Source organism: Antechinus flavipes, chromosome 2, assembly GCF_016432865.1.
Source record: "Antechinus flavipes isolate AdamAnt ecotype Samford, QLD, Australia chromosome 2, AdamAnt_v2, whole genome shotgun sequence".
NCBI classification, from domain to species: Eukaryota; Metazoa; Chordata; class Mammalia; order Dasyuromorphia; family Dasyuridae; genus Antechinus; species Antechinus flavipes.
Window position 1 is genome coordinate 387,046,715 of NC_067399.1, and position 16,674 is coordinate 387,063,388.

The 16,674-nt window shown below is 44.8% G+C and overlaps 2 protein-coding genes across 2 annotated transcripts in view; both read left to right on the forward strand.

Moving 5' to 3' along the window:
• Positions 1 to 69: 69 nt before the first annotated feature.
• On the forward strand, positions 70 to 9,911 carry FAM53C (family with sequence similarity 53 member C). Its single transcript, XM_051978479.1, has 5 exons — positions 70 to 554; positions 3,573 to 3,810; positions 4,227 to 4,284; positions 5,137 to 5,921; positions 6,673 to 9,911. Exons 2-5 carry the CDS (start codon positions 3,733 to 3,735, stop codon positions 6,928 to 6,930), a joined length of 1,179 nt encoding a protein of 392 aa, XP_051834439.1. The 5' UTR covers positions 70 to 554; positions 3,573 to 3,732; the 3' UTR covers positions 6,931 to 9,911.
• Positions 9,912 to 12,964: 3,053 nt separating this feature from the next.
• Positions 12,965 to 16,674, forward strand: part of KDM3B (lysine demethylase 3B) — a 56,647-nt gene continuing 52,937 nt past the window's right edge. Inside the window, exon 1 of the mRNA XM_051978478.1 lies at positions 12,965 to 13,319. Within this exon, the coding sequence (XP_051834438.1) occupies positions 13,101 to 13,319 (219 nt within the window). The 5' untranslated portion in view covers positions 12,965 to 13,100. The remainder of the gene's footprint in view (positions 13,320 to 16,674) is intronic.

The following is a 16,674-nucleotide window of genomic DNA, read 5'->3' on the forward strand; positions in this document are numbered from 1 at the left end:
TCAGACGAGTTCTTAGCGGCAGGGAAGAGGGGTTTTTTTTCAAAACGGTAGCAATATAAGGAGACATAGAAAAATAAACACTGGGATGCGAGGCTTGTAATTTTAGACTTCAGAGTAGGAAAAGGCGGCTCAGGCCGGCCGGAGCAGGAACTGTAAGGAGGGGGCCTGAGTTTGTTTACCTCCGTCTGTTCTCCCCACTGGTCCGTAGTTAGTTCAGCCCATAGCTGGTCCCTTCCACCTTCCGCAGTTCAGCGGGGGAACTCGGTGGGGAGCAAGACCTCTTTAAGGCTAAGTCTATCAGAGAGAGCAAGTGAAGTACTTTTTCCATCACAAACGTTACTGTTTGCCAATAGTTTCTTGGGAAGTAGAAGAAAACTCCAGGCATTTTTGCCCTTACACTGGGCTTCGTGGCGGGTTCTGGGAGTGGGCAAGATACCCCCCCTCTCGGGCAGAGACGCGATTGGTTCGCTCCGGCGTTATTTAAGGGCGCCGTGGGGCGAGTGGCGAGCTCAGAGCTGCTCTGGCTGCGGCCCTGGGAAGGGGACCGAGCTGCGGTAGGTAGCGGGCGGGCGGGCCCTGGGGGCAGGTGGCTCTGGGCCCCGGGGCGGAGACCTCAGCTGCCCCTCCTTCCCTCCTTTCCTTCCCTGCAAGCCCCTCCCCGCGGCCTGGCTTTGCAGGCCGCGCCGTTGCGGGGAGCCCGGGAGTGGTGGGGGAGGGGGCCGCTAGAGCGCTGTGTCCCCAGACCCCCCTCCCTTTACCCAAAACTCCTTTACGGGCCCGGGTCCCAAGCCAGAAGGCTGGCGTTAGGGGGCGGGTAGTGACTCCTCTGACGTCATCCGCCCCCACCTCCACGGGTTCATAGGTCACTTCATGCCCCGCCCGTGGGTAAAGGCAGTGGCTACTCAGGGGTGGGGATGGGGAGTGGGAGGGGGTGGCGTATAGTCTTATTGTGGGTGAAGGAGGACGGGTGGACTGCACTTATGACACCTACCCTCTGGTTCCACCAGGGCCATGGAGAGGGAAAAACTCCCCCTCTATCTCTGCCGTTGTTTTTATTCAGACTAACCCCAAGCTTCCGAAGGAAGTGGGGGTAATTGAGAGAGGCCTACAGTTCCCCGAAAATCTCCCGCCAATCTGTCCCACTGAACTTAAGTCGATCTACCCCCAAGAGAGACTTCTGCTTTTCAGCTCTGGCACGGTGTTTCTCACATCCAAATAGCCAATCAGTGGTCACTTAGATCTTTGGGGAATGAGTGAGGCATTAGCAGTGCCCCATTTGGGGAAAAGACAAGAAAGTGTGTGTGTGTTGGGGGGGGGGGGGTAAGGCTAATGAGAGGGCTGGCCCTGATGGGTGCCTAAGAGGCCAAAGCCAGCTGCTTCCTCCCAAAAGGGCTTTCTTTGCTCCTTGCCAGTTTGTTAAGACTGAGAAGTTTTAACTTGTTTAGTGTGAGTTCAGGGCTTTCTTTATTCTGCAGTTAGATAAGGGTAAGGAAAGAGCCAAGACTAAGCCTGCTAATGCTTTAAATACGAATGCCTAAACTAGGCTTTCTTGAAATTAGATTGCCTTCTTTATGTCTTGGTTCAGTTGTTTCAGGTTCCTTCTCCCAACCTCCCACAAATATATACTTTGTTTTAAGAAATGTAGGATCCAAAACATCAATTAATGTTGCATTATTGCAGTGACTCTTGTACATGACCACATCTCAGCAATTAAAATGCAGAAAATATGAAATAATTCTTTTCATTTGATTATAGAGAGAACTAACTTTACTCTTTGGAGCAAATCTTAAGAACTGCTTGGAAATGACTGTCTCACATTGTAAATGTGAGTTCTTAGTGTCTTAATGCAACTATGTACTCTTCCATTAATGGATCTCCAAAAGAACAGCTTTAAGAAATTAAGAGATTGAAGTGTGATAGAGCTTGAGCTTTAACTTTTATAACAAGGGCATATATAGGGGGAGCAGCTGAGGAGAAATTTCAGTTTATATGATTTCTGTTGTGTTTTTGTTTTTTTTTTCTGAAGAGCTTAGAGAACTTTCTCTGCTGTCTCAGGAAACTCATTGTCTTTCCATGAGATGGAAATGAATTAGAGAGTATTCTCATTTTACAGAAGAAAAAGTCACAAAATAACTTGCCCTCAAGGTCACTTAAAAAGCAAAGTTTGTCACATACAAGCAGTGCTCCTTTAGACTTCTGTGAGTATACGAGTACAAGTGAATGAATGAGTGAATGGTGTCCAGCCAGAAAGGTAGAACAGATTGCCTTCTGCATCTTAATGATGTCATCACTCCCAGCATCCCTAGGCTTTGTGGTGCATTGAACAGGAAGAGTGAGAGATGATACTCTGCTGGACTCCTGAAATGATTCCTTGAATTTATTGTTCAAAAAAACTCAAATTGCTTTTATCCCTTATCTTAGTTGCCAATCTGCTATTCTTCATTTTAATTATAAAGAAACTGAGGCCCATAGAGAGACTGACATTCTTTGCCTGTAGTTCATATAGCAAGTAAGGTTAGAATTGGTTTAACAACTTCTATTAGAATAAGTTTTGTACTTTAGAAGACTGTATTATCCTCTAGGTCATTCCTAAAAATGCATAAACAGAAGCCAGGACTAGCTTACCATTTCTCTTTCAATCCAGCAAAAGTCCCACAGCTATTGTTAATACTGAGCCTACAGTTAAATATACGTAGTAATGTTCCTTAGAACTCTTTATCAGGAAATTGCTTTGCTATCAGTATGTATAGTATATCCTTTGAGCCAGAGCAGCCCCAAAATAGAGAAAATTGAGGTCATATAGATCTGTCAGATTTAAGTGTGATTGCATTTGTTCTGCTTGCCAGTTTTGGGGTTTAGGAGTTTTCATTCAAAAAATTTTAAGAGGCACATAGTAAACATGATCATAATGTCAGGAAACAATTTCTTAGTACTTCAAATTGAATACAATCTGTTCTTCAAAAACAAAACAAAACAAAAAAGCCTCCCACTATTTTATCCTCTTCTCTGTAGTTTAGGCATATTAGGAAAGACTACTTCTCTAGTACAGGTGAAGTTTCTTGGCCATTGGTTTCATTGTCTTTGAAAGAAAACATTCTAACTTCCCATCTGACTGAACAAACAAACTTTGGCTGTACTAGTCTGACAGCCTGAGCAGTTGGCACCCCATTCAGATCTTATGTTGCTTTTTGTTGAATCTAATATTTTGTATCACTTATAATGTTTGTATATTTCACATCCTTCTTGCAAGACTATAAGTTCCTTGAGGGTAGGAAATTATTTTGTTTAAACTTTGTATTATCCCCAGCAACCTCTAGAGGCACTCAGTAGGTCTGATATATACCAAGTTGAAAGTTGAAAAAAAAAATGTTAACAAGAGATCGAAATGGGAATGACCAGTTGGGTGTCCAATTCTTTACCAAAGTTGAGAGCAATAAAATGTGTTTATGCTGCAGCCCTACTCAGGTAATTCAAAAACAAAACTTAGTTAACTTAGATGGCAATATAATAGACCAGAAATACATATTCTCTAATATTGGTGGTAGGGAGCCTGGTCCTTGTATACCTTGCAGATTTCAGCAGGCATGAATCAAGTGGGAATTCCCGGCAATGCTAGTAGAACAGTGATGGAGTGGCAGAAGGGGACTCAGAAGTGAGGCGGTTAAAGGTCATAAAAGAAGATACAGGAGACGTTCAACTTCTCCACTCAAGTTCTGCCTCTTGGGGAGAATCATGATAACGTTGATTACTGAGCAACTACAGAAGCAGAGTTTGGAGGAATTGAAATGCACGTGCTTCAGGATCAGTTTGGTAAAAAAAAAAAAAAAAAAGTTTCCCTCCATATGCCCCACTTTTCCCCATTCTTTAAGTCTTTAGGAATAGACTTTCCTAGTATCTTGTTCATCACTTCATGCTGCATGCTGTTTGCAATCTCTGGATTAAAAGAGCTATCTAGATGAAAACTGACCTAAGAAGGGGAAATGCTTTAACCATGTACCTGAGGGTGAAAACTTTGGTTAGATTGTGGGGGAATTCTGTTGCTTGCTTTGACTCTTAAGTTGAGGTAATGAATAAGTTATTTGGTGGGGAGGGAAGAGGGGATGGTCTGGTTTAATATCCAGACTCTTGTATCACATGAAATGTTTTGAGCCATATAGCTAGCTGGGGGCTTAGGCAGAGATTCTTCAGTGTGTCTTGATTTCCTGTTCTGCTTTCTTTAATTAAAGCCTTTGCCTGATCATTCTGATGTCTCTACCTGTGGGGACCCTTTCCAGCTTGTTTCCGGTAAGATCAAGAGTAATTTTTGATGTGTTGTCACACATGTCCTGTTTACATGATACTCTGCATTGAATAATGACTGATTAGTGACTGACTTAGATATATGCTCCTTTCTGACATTGGCTGAGTCTGCCCAAACACTTTGAAAGGCCCAAGGGACAGCTCAACTTTTGGTTCAGAGATTTCAACATGTATTTGTTTTCCATTTGTTTTGCATTCTGGAGTATTTAGAAGGATGTGAAGAGCTTGGCCTATTCTGCAGAGGTGATTTGTCTAAGTTGAGAATCCTCCCACTTTTGTTGTTCTTTTTCCTGGATGATGTGGCCAGGGAAACAAAGAAAATACTAGAGAGATATTTATATGCTCCTTGAGGTCAGGGACTATTTCATGTTTGGTTTTGTATTCCTTGTGTGGCAGAGTGTCTTGATAATATAGCATTTGCTCAGTGCTTGTTGGCTTGAATTGAATCTTGTTTCTGATGGCAATGACCCTGAAAAGACCAGGTATCTTGTAAGAAAAAAAGGAATAACTTATGGGTTGACCTATTAAAGGGGACTAGCTAGGCTAGGTATCTGAGGCAGATAATTCCCAAGAAATAGACATATGGTTGGAGAAGGTTTCCTTCAACTTTTTCCCAACTCTGCAGCTGGTATCCTTAGAAGGAACGGTAGAGAAAGTTATAAAGTATATTGTATATTTCAGAAAGCGGTGGAATTAAAGAAGAGATCAGAAATGTTCCTATGTATTCTGTTCATTTCTCTTAGGCATTTGATTTTGCAATCATTTGGCAATTTGATTTCTCTGGTTTGGCAGAAAAGGAATGATTTAAAATCTGTTTTTTGTTTTAATGTCTTCCAGAAGGTGCTTCCTGGAGGGGTCTGCCCCCCTGTCCCTGTGCCGGGCTCAAGGACAACCTTAGTCTCAGCTATCATCACTCTAGTCTGAGTTTGCACTTCAAACCTCCAAGCCGGGGAGGCTCTCCACAGGAGAAACCTCTCTGCCAGGGCCTTTCCCCAGAGTCTTCAGGCTCAGAGAAAGTTCCTGTCCCTCCTGCTCCTCCATCCAAGCGGCATTGTCGCTCTCTATCAGTACCTGTGGACTTGTCTCGATGGCAGCCTGTTTGGCGGCCTGTTCCTTCCAAGTTGTGGACTCCTATCAAGCGTCAAGGCAGTAATGGAGGAGTGGGTGGGCCACTGGTACCGCATCAAAGCTCCCCCAAGCGGGTCTCCAGCCTCAGGTTCCTCCAAGCCCCGAGTGCCTCTCTTCAGTGTGTCAAGGCCAACAACAGATCCTGCAGCCCACCTTTCTTCAGTTTGGCCCTGACCCATCATGATTCCCCAAGACCCTGTGCTGCATCCCCTCCCAGTGGATCATGGGAGAGTGATCATGAGCCCCTATCCCCTTTTCCTCCACAGCGTCGCTTCTCCTTGTCCCCCATCCTCATCCCACAGGCAGGCAGGTTCCTGCCCTCTGCCCGGAGTTCCCCTTCCTCTTCCCCAGAGCTGACCTGGCGACTCCATGGTCTTCCCCGAAGCCGATCGCAGCCTTGTGACCTGGATGCACGAAAGGGTGGGGTCAAACGGCGCCATGATGATGACCCAAGGCGTCTTCGACCCTCTCTGGACTTCGATAAGATGAATCAGGTGGGGCTGACAGGGGATAAGGGAGCTTGGGGGAATCTACTCTGCTCCCACCCTTGAGTCAGCCCCCTTTCCCTCTTAACTCCCTACCCAAGCAGCAAAAGACCTCTGAGGCAGGGGCGCTCCCTAAGATCCTTCTCTAAGTTTTTCCTGTCCTAGGGGTTTGGCAAAACCCAGGAAATATTGAACCATTGAGATAAGTACCTGAACTGGATCATTCTGGTATATCTTCCTTTTATTTCCCTTTGCCTTTTACCAACCTTTCCCATCCCACCTTTCCCAGCTTTCACAAAGAACGTTGGTGGTAAGAGAACCAAAATCCATAATTTCCCCCCACATTTCCAAGGTTTTACCACTTCTACCTCGCAGCCTCTCTCAAGTGAAAAAAAAAAAAGGTAGGAAATCTTTCCCTAAGGCTTCATAGCAGCAACTGAAACCATTGAGTGTTTAGGACACCTGAAACAGGTCTATGAGCAAGCGCTTTGGGATAGGCAGGCTTGGTACATGTGCTTTCAAAGGCATGTGTCTTTGAAAGTCTCTGAAGCTTAGAACCTTGGTCTTCAGTTTTTGGGAGAGGGTACCTCAGACAAGAGGGGGGAGTAGGAGAGTAAAAGACCTTATGTGGCTGGGCTGTTTGCCCATTAGAACAGAAGACTGATAACTTGCACTCATGCTCTGGGGATTCCCTTGGTTGGGAGGTAGGGACAGAGCAATGTTGCCTTTGTATTCTTAACTTTTGTTGTTTGTTTGACAGAAACCGTATTCAGGAGGTCTCTGTCTCATAGATACAGCCCAGGAAGGCAACAGCATCTCCCCACCGTGGTTCATGGCCTGTAGCCCTGCACCCCTCTCTGCCTCGTGCAGCCCCCTTGGTGGCTACTCCCAGGTTCTGAGTGAAAGCGAAGAGGAAGAAGAGGGGACCAGGAGGTGGGACCGATCCCTTTTTACCAAGCGGACACTCTGCCAGCAGGACTTTGGGGACCTGGACTTGAATCTGATTGAGGAAAACTAGAGCTGAGAAGCTGCTTCTTGGGGGGAAAGCAAACTTCATGTCTACTAACAAGTGATGAGGCCTCCAGGCCAGAGACTAAACCTGGGAACTGGGGTGAGTTGAGGGCTCCAGTTCTGGGCAGCTGGGAAACAGCACGCACCATGAAGCTCCACAGTGCAGACCCAACAGCTCAATATGAGGAGCTGAGGAGCTGATTTTGGTTGTAGGAGAGCAAAGGGGTCAGATGGTACAGAGTTCAACTTCTGTTGAAAGTCTTTAGCTAAAATCTGAGAAGAGCTACTGTGTGTGTTATCAAAAGAACAGTGGGATGAAGTCTAGAGGAGGGCTTTGTGGTCCCATGTTTCTGTATAGGAATGTTCACAAACTTCTTTGACTTGAGGGATCTGTCAGGTCTTAGAATTTGGCCAAGATGACAGATGATCTGTGTGTGTGGGTGTGTGTGTGGGGATATGACAGGTGTTTGTGTGAGCAGTCCCAGGGAAAATGTGGCTAGCCCAACTTGGAGTGTCAAGTGGTTTCAAGTGGTATATAAGATCCCAAGTTATAATGAAAAATTAGGGGGAAAATCTCTAAATGGGAGAAATGAGGACCCTGACCAGGGTACCCTCCTTCCAATTCTATTCTTTCCTAACTGGTCATGTGCTGGTATATGGTCAACTGTCCCTCTGGTTCACTATGTTTCTATTTTGGGTGGAAGCTTTTTCTTTGGAGGGGGGGCTGTCCAAAGTTGGGGACTCACAGAGATGTCTCCTGTGGGACATCTGGATTGTCCTTAAAACGTGCTATTATCCTCCCAACTCTGGAATAGTACCAGCTGTTGGGGGTAAGTATATCCTGTTTGGTCAAAGCCAATCTTTTGATTCCAATCAGAAGGGTCTTAATATTCTGCTCCCCAGCCCATCTTTGTATACACAACTGGTAAATGTGGGGGAGGGATGTTGAAGAGGAACAGTGGCTATGATAACCCTGCATGTTCATTTCTCCCCTTATCCCTACTTAGAGAAAGGTGTCTGTCATAGATACTTTTTCTCTCTGACCTTCCCCCATCCTCCACCCTATCCCTGTCGTTAGTCTGGGAGAGGGAAGCTTGGGAAGGCACCCCTTCCTGTTCCAGATCAGATTCACCGGTCTCCATCTTCACCAAGAACTGATGAGCACAGCAGCAGGAGGAGTGACAGCAGGTCCCAGCTGGCTTGGGTGAGCTCACCACATCACAAACATGTGAAAGCAAATGGGGAGGACAAAGTGGGAGGTTATGGGTGGGAGAAATCACTCTTAGACTCAAGCCTAGCCTGGCCCAATTGCTAAGTTTGACTCCTAGAAAGAATTGGTATTATGTTGGATTTTATTAAATTCCATTGAGGAAATGTTACTGTTTCTAATTGGCCCTGGGATATAGTAGGGAGGTTGGGACTCACTGAGAAAATTAATTGGCTTGATATTTTGTAGCAAAACCTGTGAAAAACAGTTGGGATTTTTTTTGTTTGTTTGTTTTGTATTATTTCTATCCAGTGACCTGAGCCAGAGCATCAGGCCCTGTTGGTAGTGGTGAGACTTTAAGGGCTATGCTGGTGACAGTGGGTATCACCTTTCTCTGCTGCTGTACCTGCTACCACAGTTGCTAAGTAGGTAGTTTATCCAGTATTTGGCTGGACCTAACATAGAACCCTGCCTTTCCTATTATAGGTATGGGGGGAATGTCTGTTGCCTCTTTCAGTTACTAGGATGTCCTAGGGGGTTTTTCTGGGTCCTCAATTCTGGAGGCTTTGTATGCTGTTTTTTCTGCTTCTCACATTCCCATAATAGTTACACCAATGAAAGATGCTGACTCTTGGGATCTAAGGGATCCTATAGTAGGTGCTAAAAGGGCCTTGCTGAACTGGGCATGACTACTGAGGTTCCTTCCCTTCTGTCTCTTCCCCATCCATACCAATTTCATCTACACCTGACGTTTTCTACTTTCTTGAATGTATCCTGGCTGTAGATGGAGGTGTAAACCTGATAAAAGACTGGGAAATACAATACTGGAGATTGTCAGTCCTTTGTTTCTTTCTTTCCTGCTTTTGTTTCTTCCTGCTTTTTTCCTTCAGGTCAAAATTTCTTCTAGCCCAGGCTTCTACTGTTTTCAGTATCATATCCCTATCTCACTACCTAGGGAGTGCTTTTCTTCTATTGGTGACTGTCTGCTTAATCTTCTGGTGTCTTTTTTTGAAGGGAGATACCAACTAGTGAAGGAGAAGGGCTGAATTCAATAATTTGCAGCCTTGATCTGGCTCTCCTATTGCCTTAGGGGGTATATTCAACTGAGGGAAAAGCCTATAGGAGTTTTAAAATTGAAGAGCTTGAATGTGTTTATATGAAATCTACTGGAACCACTTGCCCCAGGACGAGTCTTTTAAAGAATAGGTGGATTTTACTTTATTGAATATATTCCTGAAAAATTTGTGTAACCTGGATCCAAATGTTTTAAATATACTAAAGGAAGTTTATAATTTTAAAGCATCCTGAAAGCCAACTTTTGTCCCCAAAAAACAAAACTCCCATCCAGTTAATCTTATTTTGTAAAATCTAGGTTTTTCACATATTGGGTTTGCCTAACATAGGGGTACCCTTGTGCCAGATTTATAATGGGTGTTGCTGGGTGGAAGTCTCCATCTGTGATGTGTTGGGTTGTTTGGCTGACCCATGGGTGAGTATTTCTGTGTGTGACTGAAGCTGCTGTAAGACTGGTGCTTTCATCCTCCTCAATCCTCCTGTCCCCTGGTAACTGCCCAGCAGCAACTCCTGCTGCCATGTACACTTCCACCTGCTGCCAAAGTCCCTGTGCTAATGGGATTAAAACCCACACAACAAAAGAAAATTTTGGTAACTTTGTTTTATATTAAAAGAAAAAAGTCTGTGTGTATTAAACATGAGGTCCTGCCTCTGTGGCTGTGTTTGAAAAAAAATAAAGTTTTATTAGAATAAGTTTTTCCCAAGCATCCCTTGTGGGTTGCAGTGTCTTTGTCCCTTCCCAATTTCTCCCTCTTCTTCCTCAGTATCAGAGAACAAAGGATGTGTTGTACTTTACTTATAATGATACTGCTCCTTTTCTGTCCTCAGATCCTTCTGTAATTTCAGTTTGTAGCAGCAGTGACCAAAGATAAGTTATTTGCACCTTTTTGCCCGAGGCTTTGCTTTTCCAAGACTTTGTTTTTTGTTGATGTTAGTATATTTTTTACTCCATATTTTTTATCTTTTTGCCTTAGCTTCCCTATTGCCATGCCTGGCTACAGCTGGTAGAGATGAATGTTTCCTTACCCCATGAGGATTGTTTGATTGTACAGAGATGGAGGGAATGGAGTCCTCCATCCAAGAACTAGAACTACTATTGGCACTTTTTTGTTTTTTGAGTGTGTTACTTGATTACAGTGAAATCTCATGACAGTGGAGAAATTATCGAAATTAAAACACCAAAAGTACAGATATATATTTTTTTAACCATCTTGGGAGCATTGATTTGAAATGGCTGTTATTTGTCCCATATGAAACAAAACAGTTCTTTTTTATAGTAAGGGTATTTAACCTCCTGCTTCCTCAATTTGTAATATTAGTATGTCGAAGAAAATTTAGTGATCCTCTGGTGCAGAACCCCCTTGGCCTTTTTTAGCCTTTAGTTCTTGATTCTGTTCTGACTTAGCAAGTTCTAAGATTCAAGTTTTGCTTAAATTTTATCCTGGGTTCCAGTCTGAATTGGTGGTACTTGCCTCAAGAATGGGGTGGGGTGGTTAATTATTGAATATGTTTTAAGGATAGATATGGAATTCCTTGGATTATTTCAAACAGTATGCTTTGAAACTGATGAAAGCTCGAAATAAATGGAGTTGCAGTTGCATAGAGTAACCAATAGTGAAAACAGAATATGGCATGCAGCTGACTGTGCCTGGCTTGCAATGGCAGGAAAACAGCGATATAAAAGCTGGACTGAACTATGCAATAGTAACCTCTGCTTGGATTTTTTTTAAAAACATCTCTAGCTCTTGTTTCCTAAGAGAGTTAACAAAAAGAGGTGTGATGGTAACAAAAGGGTTATGAGGACAAAAAAATGAGCAGTGTACTGAATTTTTTCAACAAAGGAACATTTCATTTGAAGGATTGGGTTAACTAACCCAAGAAGTAAGGAGACTCTTAAATTTTTAGGCATTTGTTCCAAGAATACTTAACTAATTCAACTTCTAATCGATGCTCATCTTCTTGTTTTGGTGAAAATTTGAGGACATAAGTGTTTCCCCTATTTTTCCTTTCACTACTGAATTAGAGAAAGGATGGTTTCTCTTAATTGTAGCAATATTTCTGATTATGGTAACTAAGGATTGTATCCTCTCTTCCACCAATGTTCCCCTTCATTAATTAGAGCATCATATGGAAAATGGCTCTGTTAATATTAATGTTGGCTAAAAGGCCAATGGGCCTAGGTGAGAACCTAGACCAGACAGCTGAAGGAAAACACCTGCAGCCTCTAGGCCCAGGACCTGGGTATTCTCAGCCGCTGGTATTGTCAGAAAGACACATTAGTCTAGAGGAAAAAATGTATGAGGTGGGAAGGCCAATTAAAAGAGGGAGAGATGAAGAAGAAAGAGGCCAAGGGTCAGAAGAGGAGTCAGTTGATTTTTGCGCATATTCCAGCATATAAAGTTCAGTATTCTGATAAGATTTTTAAGAACACCAGAAATCGGTCTTAGCTTGAAATTCTAGAATATTTGCCAGAACACAAAAAATAGAAGAAATGACCATCCTTCCCTCGGAAAGCTAATGAAAAACCTTGGTCATTTAATACTTTTATCCTCTAGTGGTTTTTCTTTTGGTTAAAAACTTACCACTTCTAAAATTGTATGTGCTTCTTTAAAATCTTCATTTATGTGGACATTTCTTTCCATGGGAATTCTGAAATAGAGATCACCTTGTTCTATTTCCAGAGTTGCGATGGGCTTTCCCATACTCTGCTTAGCTAGCAGATTAATTTGACAGCATGTTCTTTCTGCTGCTCCCCCTTTCCTCCACCAGTACAATTTTCAAATGATTCCTAAGGTTGCATTAACCTGCTGTGTTTTATTATTAAGTTGGTCTTTCTTGACAAAGGAAGTCATGAGTCTTTGAACACCAACCATGAATCTTGGACACCATTAAGATCTTTCATATCATCACACCACCCCATTAGTATAAAGAGAGTTTCAGAAGAAAGCCATAGGGATACAACAAAAAAAAAGCTTAACTAGACCACTGGCTGCTTACGCTCTGGTTTACACAGAATGTGGGATGTCTAAAGTTAAAGAATAATGTTTGTAAACAAGGAAAGGCAAGTGCTAGAAAACATGACAAAAAAAGACGAGATGCTTAAGGTTGCTAGATTGGCCTTGGGCCAGTGGAAAGGGAAATAATAACGTTCCAAGGTTCAGTGGCCAATGGGAAAAAAGGATTTGGGCCATATGGGCCACAGACCAATGAGAAAGGATGAATAGATACCATGTGCTTTGAGAACCAATGAGAAGAGAGAGATTGCATCTATGAACCAATGGGAAGAAATAAACTAGCTCATGGGCCAATGGGCAGAAAGGGATTGAACCTTAGGTCTACAAGGTGAGAAGCTCAGGGGTTTAGGGGTTTGACCCTAATGTGTACTAGGGAGGACTACTATTCATGCTTATCATCCCCAAGTTAAGAATCTTTAGTCCCCAATGCAAGGAAGATGACCTCCAGTGGGGCGAAGAGGTAGGAAACCACCTGAATGAAGAACCATGACTCCTGCCTCGAGTACCTTCGTAGAGGGCGCTGTTTATCAGAGGCCAGAGTTGGGGGCAGAAGAAAAAAGGACACCCCACCCCGCCCAGCGTGCAATTCCCCTCCCGACCGCAGGAGGCGCTGCAGCGAGGGGAGACGGGGTGGGGCGCTGTGAGGGGCCCGGGGCTGCGGCCCCGCTCCGGACCGCGGGGGGCGCTGTGAGGAGCCCGGGGCTGCGGCTCCGCTCCCGGCCGCGGGGGGCGCTGCGCAGCGGCGGTGGTTGGTGGTGGCTTGGGGGTGGGGGGGAGGGGGGTAGGGGGTGCGGAGGCCTCGCGGGCGGATCGGGCGCTCAGCGGCGGCAGCTTCTGGGCTTGGGGAGGCGGTGGGAGCGGCGGGTCCGGCCGGCCCTGGTCATGGCGGACGCGGCGGCCTCTCCGGTGGGGAAGCGGCTGCTGCTTCTGTTTGCGGATGCGGCGGCGTCCTCGGCTCAGGCACCGGCGGCAGCGGCGGCAGCGGCAGCGGCAGCGGCAGCAGCAGCAGAGAGCGGGGATCCGGGGCCTGCGCTGCGCACTCGGGCCTGGAGGGCTGGGACAGTGCGGGCCATGAGCGGGGCGGTGCCCCAGGATCTAGCGGTGAGTGGCGGGCACGCTGGGCACGCAAGGCCGGGGCTGCGGGGCCTGCGACGGGCTAGGGGGCAAGGGGGCGGCTCCTGCCTTCTCTTCCCTAGCAGGGACCTCCGTGAAGGAGCGAATAGGGGCCCAGAATCCCGGGGCCGCAGGAAGGGGCGAGCCTTTTAAGAGTGTCCCCCATTTCCTCCCGGGAGACATGCCGGGGACTGGGAGCTGCTGCTTTCCAGCCATCAGGCCCCGCCTCCTGGGCGACCCCTTTCCCGACGCCCCCCTCTCCCCAAACACGCCTTCCTAACAGTCCCCCGGAATCCTTCCCCCCAACCTCGGGGCCCTGCTGGGCCTCTGGGCCCCGACCAGCAGCGGGCGTCCCCGGAGCTGCAGCCTCTTCTCTGCCTCCCTCTTTGCTGGCACCTGCCCCCGGGAGGACTCGGAGTTCGGGCTCCTCTCTCTCGCTCCCCCTTACTGGAGTCCAGCACCCCATCCATCGCCTTCGGCCAGTCCCGGAGCCCGGGCAGCTTGCGGGGGGGAAGGCGGGACGAAGGGCAGGGGCCAGTGCGGAGCGCGGGGCTGGGCTCGTCTCGGTGGCCAGCCCACCTCGGAGGAGGCCCGCAACTTCAGGCCAGCTGCTCCGGGCCTCCCCTATCCGCAGGGTTCCTGGAGGGTGACAGCAGCCTCGGCTCGGCTACCGTTCGGGGCTTCCGCTTCTCCCCTGGGGCCCGTTGGGTCACCTGGTCCTTCTTCCTGCTCCTGGACCCAACTTCCACCCGTCCCAGGAGAGGTTCTGGGTCTTGTGTTTTGGTTTTGCTTTAAACTTCGGATTTGGCCTCTGCCGTTTGGGTAGAAATGGGGAGTGGGGTTCGTGATCCAAGTTACGCTCGTAACAGGCGTCCAAGCTTAGCCGCCTGAGCTTGAGGGCGAGGTTTTTGTGAGGCAAAATCTTGACCGGGAGCTTCTGCAGGCCTCCAGTACTTCCTTCTCCTGGCTGGCCAGAGCTGCTATTTTGTGGGGTTAGCCTGTGAAATAATTGGGGGGGGGGGAGAACAGACCCTTTGAGATGTGTGACAGTTAATGTCATGCTTTGAAAGTTTTGTTTTCTGGAATTTGCACCTGCTTATATCAGTAATTAACTTTAAAATTTTTCGTGATTTTTAAAGTTTGGGAGTGGCATAATTTAACAAATATTGGTTGGTTTTGTTTTTGAGGGGTTTTTTTTTTTTTAATTTTTATGAGTTCTGTCTTGAGGGGGGAAAAGTTGTAGACTTTGAACCTCTGGGGTGTGATTTGGATTGTAGCTTTTTGGCTATCTTTTAAAAACTCAGCCTTCGGATTGTTGTTTGGTGACTGGACTCAGAGATTCTGAACGGAGCGGTGAAGTGATTTTTATTTATTTATTTTGAGATAGTGATTATGTGGAAAGGAGGCGGCCAAGGCAACTGGGATTTGGAGGGAGATCTCCTGTGATCCTGTTTCATACCTTGACTTGGGAAAATAGGGTCAATTGATATTACCCTCACATCTGATTTACAAAGTGGAGTTGATATTCTCATTATGCACTTTGAAATGAGGTTGTAGGAGTTTTAGGGCCCCATTAAGATTGTTGGAAAGGGATTGGTCCACATCTCTTCAATTTGAGTCCAGTGTAGTTATCAATGTAAAAAGTGAGTTAGGATTAGCTATATATTTTAACCTGTTATTTTGTAGTATTGGTCTTTAAATAACCATTTTCCTATCTTCAGAGGAAGTTGAATATTTGAAGCAAATTGAATAAGCTTAGCACCTATTAATTAAGGAGGACCATAGATTTGGTTCCACCGAGTAGGTAAAGTTGCAGTAATTGCAGAAACTAGAGTGTACACTTTGAAACTTCATTGTGAACCTAGCAGTGGGACTCTACATGAAGCCAAAATGGATTTTGTATTTTTAAAAGCTCTTGTAAAAATTTGCGGGAATTTTGACTAGTTTGCAAAATATTTCTTGTTCTTTCACATTTAACCATTGTTATGATAATCTGATAAGAATGTATATTTGAAATTTGAAAATTTATAGAAGCCAACTGTATGCCATATTTTCCATGTTGATTAAATTTCTTGTTTATCCACTATCTTATTTCTTGTAGACCATAGGCTTGTGGGCCTTTCTAATTTGCATGGCCGTTGTACAACACACTGTAGTAAACATATCACACTGTAGTAAACATATCCATCCACCAATCACAAGTGCTCTTCCTGTACTCATGGGTGGAGTTTGTAGAGAGCAGGCCAATGATTGGGCACATGCTCTTTCTGTTATTTTAAAGATGTTTTCAGGCATTCATAGTTTTGAGTAATACATAGCAGGACTCCCCTATTTATTATGAATAATTGAAGGTTGACTGAACAAGTTTCTGGAGTGATTCAAAACATTCCTCTTAACTTCAGGCACAAATGATAGTGTACATTTCTAAATACACTTTGATGCTGAATTGCCCAGAAGTAATTCTCCTCTGTCAAATCCATAGTGACAAAACAATGTGGAAGTTTATATTCTCATTAAGGTAGAAAATGGATATGTAAAAACCTATGTCTTTTAGCTGTTAAACATTTAAGTCTAAGATGATCTGGAGCTACATTAAGTTTTGTGCCATTTGTGTGTGTGTGATGAGATGCCATTTACTATCAAATCAGAGCTGCTTTTGAACAGTTAACTAGTTTTTTAAATGATATCAACTTTTCCTTTCTCTTCTTATTTCAGGTTTATTCAATATATTTTCCTATGTTCATACTTTTTCACATTCAGTAAATAGTTATTAAATGAGTGAATGAATCATAACTTCCACATTTTCCTTAGAATATCCTCTATTAATTGATCTCCTCTTGATATCTTTTTAAATAGTTCCAAGTGAGAAATACTCTTCACAAACTTCTCATAGGCTAGGTCTAGAAATTTTCTGCTTCATCAAGTGTCTACTTGTCATGGATTTCCTTCCTTGAGAACAGGATTTTACAAATCTTACTGTTTCTGTTGTTTTCCCTGGTTAACCATCTAACTTCCACCTCATCGTGGCTACTAGAAGGTAATATGTCAGTTTCATTTGTCACAAGCACCCTAAACAACAGCTGGGGTGGGTTCCTTCAGGCTTTTCTTTTCAGAAGGGCTGGGGGCCATAGCACCTGCTACTGCTTCTCAGTTTTCACTTGCCTTTGACAGGTTGATGTTTTTCAAGACTCCAAAATGCCTTTGCTTCTTGAGATGACTATTATTGTATAACTGTTTCAGGAAGGTTTTCTTTTTCTTTTTTTTTTTTTTCAGGAAGGTTTTCTTGTGGTAAATGCCTTTTAGGAAGGTGGAGGGGGGAAGTACTCTGTCCAAAGTATTGCAG

Coding starts and splice junctions, on each gene's coding strand:
- FAM53C (XM_051978479.1), top strand. CDS start 3,733: ATGATAACGTTGATTACTGAGCAACTACAGAAGCAGAGTTTGGAGGAA. Junction 3,811..4,226: donor CGTGCTTCAGGATCAGTTTG/GTAAAAAAAAAA, acceptor CTTTAATTAAAG/CCTTTGCCTGATCATTCTGA. Junction 4,285..5,136: donor CCCTTTCCAGCTTGTTTCCG/GTAAGATCAAGA, acceptor AATGTCTTCCAG/AAGGTGCTTCCTGGAGGGGT.